The sequence below is a fragment of the Leishmania braziliensis genome, chromosome 18 (genome assembly GCF_000002845.2).
Source record: "Leishmania braziliensis MHOM/BR/75/M2904 complete genome, chromosome 18".
NCBI lineage: Eukaryota > Euglenozoa > Kinetoplastea > Trypanosomatida > Trypanosomatidae > Leishmania > Leishmania braziliensis.
The window spans coordinates 54,734-63,852 of NC_009310.2; the positions used below are offsets into that span (position 1 = coordinate 54,734).

At 54.1% G+C, this 9,119-nt stretch overlaps 2 protein-coding genes across 2 annotated transcripts; both read right to left on the minus strand.

Moving 5' to 3' along the window:
* LBRM_18_0170 (putative serine/threonine protein phosphatase type 5) lies at window positions 1–1,410 on the minus strand (the record flags this gene model as incomplete). The annotated part of the gene is made up of 1 exon (XM_001563892.2): window positions 1–1,410. One exon carries the CDS (start codon window positions 1,408–1,410, stop codon window positions 1–3), a length of 1,410 nt encoding a protein of 469 aa, XP_001563942.2.
* Window positions 1,411–2,204: 794 nt separating this feature from the next.
* On the minus strand, window positions 2,205–4,331 carry LBRM_18_0180 (conserved hypothetical protein; the record flags this gene model as incomplete). Its single annotated transcript, XM_001563893.1, has 1 exon — window positions 2,205–4,331. The coding sequence occupies one exon, from the start codon at window positions 4,329–4,331 to the stop codon at window positions 2,205–2,207; it is 2,127 nt and encodes a 708-aa protein (XP_001563943.1).
* Window positions 4,332–9,119: the final 4,788 nt, after the last annotated feature.

Genomic DNA, 9,119 nt, shown 5'->3' on the forward strand with positions numbered 1-9,119 from the left:
TCAAAATAGGCCCGCACCGCAGGCGTACTGCATTGGTCGCTTGCCAGGGTGGGCCACGTGAGTAAACGTGGTGTACTGAGGCTGCATGGAGCCGCCCGTGAAGCGAATGAAGGCGCCCTTGTTGCCCATCTGATCGCAGTAGTTTGGCGCACTGAATACAGTAATGCACTTCCCGTTGTGGCTTACCTCGTAGCCCTCCTCTTTCACCTCGTGCGAGCGAACGACGAGCGTCAGATTGTTGTTCTTCAGGAAGGTCTCGGTGACATCGGGGCCGAAAGAAGGACAGTCAACGCCTCGCTTGCTCGGTGTTCGACCCAACATCGGCTGCGGGTCCGCCCAAAGACTCTCACAAAGGAGGCCGCTCTCGGGGATTTCGCGGAACCGATTCGGCTTCTGCAGGTCAGAGATGGTGACGTCGTCGCGTGAGTAGAGACCACCGTGGACAACGAACACCTGATGATTGATGATGTGCCCCGTCGGGAGGGCGTTGAAGACCTCTGAGAACAAATCAAACACCTCGGACGAGTACTTGGCCCGCACCTCTCCCTCAAAGCCGTACACGCGGTTCATCGACAGTCCCTCGTGGTTGCCGCGGGAGAGGAAGACGTGCTCTGGGTACAGCAGCTTGTACGCAAATAAGGTGAGCACATTCTCAACCGAGTACGATCCGCGATCAACAAAGTCGCCGTTAAAGAGGTAGCGGTTTGTTGGCGACGGATTGCCATTCAGTTTGAAGATGTTGAGCAGGTCGTAGAACTGGCCATGCGTGTCACCGCAGACGGTGATGTCCTCGCCGTCTGGCACCGTGACATTCACAAAATTAGGGTACGACTTAAACAGCTTCAACACCTCCAGCAGTATAAAGACGACGTCATGGCGATCGATCTTTCTCTCAACGCGGAAGTGCTCCTGCATCGCCTCGACGAACTGCGCCGTGATGGTGTCGTTCTCGATGCGCGGGCCACTGTACGATGCGGCGATGACACCGAGCTTGATTGTCTTAGATACCGCCTCGCCGTCCTTGGACTTGATAGCGTTCTCGAAGCGAATGCGCTTGAGCTCCTTTTCACAGAGGTCATACTTCCGTTGCGCATCCTTCTCGCTCGGCACAAGCTTGAGAACGGCAGCGAATTCTCTCTGCGCATCCTTGAACTTTCCGAGCAGCAGGTGGGCAGACGCCTTGCGGTAGTGCGCCTTGACAAAACCAGGGTCGATCTCGATTGCCTCCTGTGCGTCCGCAAGCGCCGCCCCTGGAAGTTCGAGTTTCAAGTAGGCAAATGCGCGGTTGCACAGAAGCGTCGGCGTCTTGTGCGCCTCGATGGCCAGCGAGTACGAGTCTACCGCGTGCTGAAACTTCTTTTCTTGGAAATACACGTTGCCTTCCTGCTTCAGGCGGTCAGACGCTTCCATTGTGGCTTGAATAGGACAGAAGGGAACACCAGGCTATGGTTCGACTGTATCCGCGAAGCGGCACTAGTGGGATTCTACTAGAATATGTATGCCTGCGCAGTGTGTCGATAAGCGAAGAGAGTGAGCGAGGGAGAAAAAGAGGATGAGCCAGCAGCGAAAGGAGGACGACACGGAAGCCACCGCATCAGCGGGCGACGGAGAATCCATACAAAGTCATCACCATGAAAACCGTCACGGACTGGGGTCTCTTGTCCGGCTCCAAATGAAGGGATAGAGCATGAGGAGGAAACGGAAGGACCGACTAGATGTAGTCGCTCACTCGAGAGAGTACACGCAGAGATACTCTGAGAGATCGCAGCGCTCCCTGCGCAGAATAAAACAATGGTCACACTCCGCACGGTGTCGGTAGAGGTAGTTCAGGGCAAGACAGCAAGCAGATTTGACAGAAAAAGGTGAGGTACGAAGCAGGAGAATGAACAACTGCGCCAGACAGGCATTCCTCAATCATACAAACAGGCTTGGAATAAAACAACGGCTTCGGAAGAGGTCGTCTGAGGCAGGTGTCCACGAAAAGAGGTCCTTCACTGCGCTTCGCCACCTCCAGATGCCCGCTGGTCAACCAGATAGATGGCCACGCGGATAGTAGGGAAGGGGGAAAGGGCTGAGGTCGGTAGAAGGGGATGCGAGTACCACGCAAGACGACCCCGCAGAGCTTTTACTTGCTGGCGTAGGCCTCATTCACTGCAAGTATGAGAGACAGATTCTCCAATCATGCACGAATGTGCAGTATCGCACTACACAGTGCTGCCGTAGTTGGCCAAGAAGCCAGTCTCTGTCGTCGTGGTTGCTGCGCTTTTCACAGAGTGCATGGAGGCACCATGCAGAGGCGGAGACATGTCCGATAGGTCGTCCACGTAGAAGCGGTCAAGCTCGCCCTTGTCGAAGAGTTCCATCGACTTCTGCATAACGCGGAAGAAACGGTCGGGGAAGTGGTCTGTGAGCATTGTCGGCGACGCCAGCATCATCTGCACCTCCTCGAAGTCACGTACGACGGGGATGTACACCTCCTCGTTGTAACGCCGGCAGCCTGGTACGCACCAGGTGTTGGTGCACACTTCGACGACCTTCACATAGTGGATCATGCGACTACAGTTGTACAGCTTCGGTGTCTCACGTGGCGGGCTGTACAGTGTGTTCTGCAAGGATTCACGGAACAACAGGCTCTCGGCTGAACGCCTCTCCTGCAAGTTATCCAAGAAGGAGGGGTGGAAAGACTTCGCAATTTCAGTGGTGCGCAGGACATTCATAAAAATGAGGTTTTTGTTGATGTCCGACGCGGCCAGGACGTCGAAAATGGCCTCGCAGAAGGACTCGAAGGTGTGCTGGGCCAGACGGGGGATCATGTCGTAGCCCATACACGCAGCCGCGACAAAGTCCTTCTGATACTCCATCAGCGCCTTCGAAACGATGCCACCAGGAGGGGCGTACGCGAGGCAGCGCAGGCGGTTGCGTAGCCCCATATAATCAGACCAAAGAACCGCTGACAGTATGAGAGCCACCCCGGCCCCGAGCGAGTGTCCCAGTAGTACTACTTTGTTGCCGACAAAGCGGCCGCTCAGGAGCTGCTGTAGAATACCGTGCTCGCGGAGGTTCTCGAGCACGTAGTAGGCGCACTGCACCATTCCACCGTGCGCATAGTACTCGCTAATAGGCACATCGTGCGGCGTGTCGCGCAGCGTCACTGTCACAGGCAGCGCAGCGAAGTCCGTGACACAGTCCTCAATCGACATACTGCCACGGATTGCGATTATGATAACGTCGCTGGTGCGGTCGTAGGCGACATAATGCACCGGCTTGAAGACCCTGTTGTCCCAGTTCGTAAGCAACAGATCCTCCTCGGGGATATGAGCCTCGTGCAGAAGCGCAGTCACATCGCACCAGCACCCCTGACCAACGTGCTGACCAGGTTGGTGCCGGCAGCACATGCACGGGTTAAAACAGCAGAGTCGGGCAAGGCCCGTGCCCAAGTTCTGGAACTCGAAGAGGAGACATCCGTAGGTCGCAATGAAGAACCGACTGTACTGCTGCAGCTCATGCGCCCAGGCGCGTTGTTCAGGTGTGAGGCGCGGCTCCGGTCTGGCTTGACTCGATATGCGCTCATGGTACCCTTTCGGGTTGGGCCCGTAGCTGACCATGCGAGAGAGTAATGCACGAGAACAGGTCTGATAGCCGTGCAAGAGGAGGGTGCCTGCCGCAATGTCGCTCGGTACGATGTCGTATCCGCGAAATGCAAAGGCGAACACTTGCGCGAGGTCTGCGTAGGCGTCCTCCATGTGACTGCTCTTGTTGAGGCGGCAGCAGCAAATGTGGAAGCGCCTCCACCACACTTGGGCATAGTCACTGCTGCTGCGATGCGCGTGCCCTCCACTGGGGTCAAATGCGACGATAAAGAAGGCGACATAGAGCGCAAAGAGAATCAGGTCAATTAGGATGGCGCCACGCAGCACATGGCGCGTCGACGCCTGGGTGCAGTACTGGGTCTCAGTGCCAAAGATGGCGTATCTGGCGCCTATGCAAGCAAGCACAAAGATGAAGGTGATGCAGGCGGTATCAATATACAACAACAAAGGCACGGCTTTCCGCTTGGAGACCTCAAAGACGCCACCCTGCAGACTAACGGCTGCAGTACACACAAACAGTACCGCACTGACAACGTTCATACAGAGAAGTCCAATCATGGTACGCCCCCACGAGACGCTGGCGAGGTCGCAGTCGTCGAGGTAGTTAGATCTAGTGGTGTTCACCCGGGATGCAATAAGGGCGCCGCTGCCAAAGAAGAGTATGGCTTGCACGGCGCTTGAGAACACAAAGTCATCGGAGCCGACCCACCACGCCCGCCCAAACCACACCAACGACGGCATTGTTCACCTTGAGTTAACGGTCTCTCAGCAAGTACTCAGAGACGTAGAAGAGGAAGAGGAAAAAAGAGGCACACGGTGAGGAAGCCGTAAGCAAGATGGTGAACGAGAAGAGGCGGTGCTACGGCACGGCCAACTTCAATCTCCTCTGTGGCGAGATGAAGCTAAAGCAGCAAAAGGGAGAGGGCAGGGGAAAAGCAGAGCAATGCAAAATGAGAAGTCAGATATAAGCGCACAACTATTTCAGGAAAGGGGTGCGGGAGCGCCGGAGGCCGCGCACGCCTTGGAGATGTAAGCAGTCCGCCGTTTGTGAGGCGCCTGGTGTGAGACAGGCAGAGAGCAGCAGCCAGATCCAAGGCCACTTCCCCACGGTAGCACATGCGGCTCTCGTGCGGGCAGCTGAGCGTCGCAGACTAGCAGTGCATCCAATGCGATGCTTTTCCTCGCAGTGTAGACGGACTCGCTCGCTGCGGGCAGCTTCCCTCTGACGCGAGAAGGGTGAAGAGGATTGCTGATGCGATGTGTACGTCTCTTCTTTAGGGTCTTTGCTGTGGTGCTCACTGAGCGTGCAGGAAAAGGCGCAGTAGCGAAAGCACAAAAAAAAGGCTTGAGGAGAAAATCAGATGGAAAAAAGGGGGTCGATGGGCAGCGGGCAAGAGGGGGGGGGGGCGGCGCGCGAAGGAAGCGAGAGCAGCTGACACAGAAAACCGCGAAGCAGGTGAGGAAGACGAGAACAACAAGAGAGGGTAGAGAAGACACAGAGTGAAGCTGGTGCACCTCACTTATAAAAGTGAGAACACACAGCGATGAAGAAGGTAGCCCCAGGAGAAGCACGCACTCGTGCGCAGGCACTTGCACGCGTCCCGAGATCGCTCTTGGATGTGGCATCCTGCACTAGACGCGTTTCCTTCTTCTCGCCACTCAGTCGCCCTTCCTCTCTTGGCGGTCTCTTCTTTATATCAACAAGAACGGTGAACCTTTTCGCGCCTGTATCGTGTGCCCCCTCGCTAGTCTCCCGAAATTGCAGTGGTTTCGCTCTTTTCTCTTCCTCGTGCTCGCTTGCCCGCCCCGTTTCGGTGCGCAATTTCCGCAGAAAAAAATAGTGGCCGATGCCTTTGCCCCAGTCACGACTTACTCTGCTATCTACGGTGTTTCGAACGTTCTGCCCTCCTCCTCCACCTTCCCTCCCACGATGACACTCACATGCGCACGCTCACATAAGCATCGCCACGTATATGTGGCTATGGAGTAGAAGAGAAGGGGAGAGGTTGAGAGTGCAGCAGGTGTACATGAGATGAAAGGAGACGGAGGGGAAGAAGACAAGGGGGAAAAGTCATGGCGTGTGCTTTGTGGGCTGTTACAGAGCAACACGCCACCTACTCTGCTTCTTTACCGAGCCCTTTCCTTTCTTGTGTGTGGGCATCGATCACCTCCTCGTCTTCCTCTCCTTGCCTTCACAGCCCTACGTGATTTGTTCATCTTTGCTCTCCGACGGCTGATACACCGCTCTGCGCGCGTAGGCCTTCACAACCACGACAGAGTTGGGGATGGTGAAACGTATGACGGAAGGGAGAAAGGAGGAAAGCGAAAAATAAGAAAATTCACCTGCGTGCATGCACGCGTATGCGTATCGACGTCCGCAGGCGATGCGTAGAGTGTCTTCACCGCTAATGACAGCAACAAAGGAAAGTCGATGTCGGGAACACTGAAGGAGAGGGGGGATTGGTGAAAGAGAGCGCGACGACCCAGTGAACAGCACTAAAAGAGCACAGAAAAGGGGGGAGGCCAGAACGAAAACAAAAAAAAGCGGTCACTGCCTCTTCTCCCAGGAAGAGAAAGAGGGGCACACACACACATGCGGGCATACAAGACAAGCACACACGCGTAGAGAGGAAGAAGCGAGAGAAAGTGAAAAAGGAGAACGAAGGGGAAATGGAGAACACAGCAACGCACGCGAACGGAGGAAGGGGAGAAGACACGCACAAAACCCAAGACGAGTCACAATGCGCATAAGTACACACGCATACAGAGACAGAGAGACAAGAGGACATCGAGAAGAAAGCCACGGCAAAGTGGTGCTAAACAGCACAGTAAAACAAAAAAGGAGCGGCCAGTAAGCAAAAACAGCGTAAGAGAAGAAACACGATGTGCAGGGAAAGGAAGTGCAAGAGAGAGAGAGAGAGGGAGGAGCACATACCCTGTCTGATGCGAGAAAGAGAAGTAAGAAACGCACACTCACACGGAGGGCAGAAGCGAGGAAGGAAGTCCAAAGAAATATATAGGCGAATGAAAGGCTGAAAAAAACAACAGACAGACACACATTGCAGTAATGGTCCAATGTGTGGTGTGGGGGATGCCTGCCCTCGAGACACTCGAGAAAGAAAGAGCGGAAAGGGCAGCATGTGTTCGAAAGGGCAGAAAGGAAAACTGAAAGCGCAAGTGTCGGAGTGAGTGAAACACTGAAAACAAGGAAAACAAAAGGCAAGAGTAGCGACTGAAGAACAAAAAAGTGAAGCGGAAGATGGCACACACACACACACACACATAGGCAAAGACCTTTGGCTACAACCTTTCATCGTAAACTCTATATCAGAGGAAGACGACACGAGGGTTCTACTGTTCTCCCTGGGCCCTGCCTCCACAGAAAGGTTTGTGGTGTCACACGTCCTCTGCTACACCTGCACTATAAGAAAGAGAATAAGAGGCGAGAGGTGGGAGAAGGGAAAGACAGGTCGCGTGGCCGTCAAAGATGATGCGTTGATCCCGAGTGCCCCCCCCCGCACACACACATGAGAGTCAGCACACGCGTAGATGCATGAAGATGCATATTGGGGAAGGTGAGGAAGAGGACGGAGCCGTCAGAGAGAGGCGGATGCTTGTTGAGAGGTGGCTCGCCTCTTCCTCAACCTGGCATTCCTACCTCCCCCCCTTTTCCAACACAGGTTAACCCCCTTGTCACTTCTTGGCTGCTCTGGCTCCTGCCTTTCTGCCCCTGCGACACACACCTCCACAAAAGACAAAAGTGACGCGCAAAATGGCCAAGTAGTGGCGTAAAAGGAAGAAATTACGCCAGAGAACGAGAGTAGCGAGGGGGAAGAAAGCAGGAAATAAGTTAGACCACGGCACATGGGGGAAAGAGCAGAGAGTGCCGACCACGTGAAAGTAAGAGAGAGCGACCGGTATACGGCGATGGAAAAGAAGAGAGTGCGAGGTTGGCCCTTGACTGCTTCACGCAACAGCCACTCATCACTCTCGGTGTTTCGTCCTTCTCCGTCACCGACTCCTGCAGCGGTCATTCCACACGTACAACCTCCGACTGAGCGTGCGATGCAAGCGTTCGAGGCGGTCGGTAGGAGGACAGTGTGTTGTAGCAATACAGGGAAAATAAAATGAACCTTTCAAGGTAGACAAGAGCGACGAGACAAGCAAAAGAAAGACGGTGTCGCAGAAAAAGGAGGAAAACTCCAAACCAAATCAGCCAACACCAACAAAACAAAGGGAGGTCAAAGGAGAGAACGAAATACGCACGCAACCTCCACACACACACACACACGCACACACACACACACACACACACACACACGCACACATACACATACACAGGATGAGAAAGAGTCCCAAGTCAGGCAAAATTTCCAAGGGAAAAAAGCAACACGAAGTCATGAAGAGTATGACGGGAAGGGGTAGAGAAGGCTCAGGGATCGAGCTAGGGAAGTTGCTCGTTTTCTCTCTCTGAGAATCGGTCTCACGTCAAATGCCCCTTTTCCCCATTTCTTTGAAAGACCTGAACTCCCGCGTAACCTCCACGTGTAGGTACAGTCAACTCTTTCTCTGCGATTCTGTTGGACCGTGGCTCCATCGTGGCGCATAATGTACTTCCATTCGCGTACGATTCTTCTCCGGCCATTGTCCTAGCCCCGTTTTTTTAGTAAATCCCTCCGCAAAATGATGATTTGCCGACTGGTAGCCGCAGCGTATTAATATTACGGGAACGGGAGAGGGGATAGAAGTTGAACCAGCCAATAGGCACACAGGGGGGGCGCGTGTATGTGTATGGGTGAGCATACACATACACATACACATACACATACATACATATACATACATATACATACGCAGGTGTGCTTCTGAAGGCGTGGGTGCGCACGGGTATGGGTGATTTAGGGGGGGGGAGACAGTCAAAACACAGTCACGTGATGGGCTCTGCGTCCTTCGTTGCGTCAAGGCGCGCCATCGCATGCATAAGCACATGCATAGAATAAAGAGAACAGAGCACACAAAACGAACGGGGGAGGCAACGGTAACGATGAAAGGAAAGAGAACCACGAGACACCTGATATAAAGGCAAAAAAAGGGACAGAAGGTACTCTGGTCAAGCATGCAGACTACACAGTGAAGCCCCCCGCTCACCCGACACCCGTCATAAGCGCTTCCGTTCACCCACCCGAGAGTGAGCGTGACTGGGCGGGCAAGTGGGAAGACCAAAACAAAAAAGGTGCAGAAAGGACATCGATACCCGGGACGAGGCATCACCCACGCAAACACATGAGGGGAGAGCGCACGAGGGAACCCTTATTCGTGAATGCTGGATGAGAAGACAAGCGTAGCACAAAACAACAGCAAAGTACTACAGAGCAAATTCAAAAAAAGCAGAAACTAAGAGGAGGCACCCCTTCCCTCCCTGCACCCTCCGCAACACTGCCCATCTCATAATGATCAGCGTTTTCTACGTATAGCAGCTGTGCACCGCGTACAGTATGTCTCCTCGGGACGGCCTCTTCAACAGAAAAC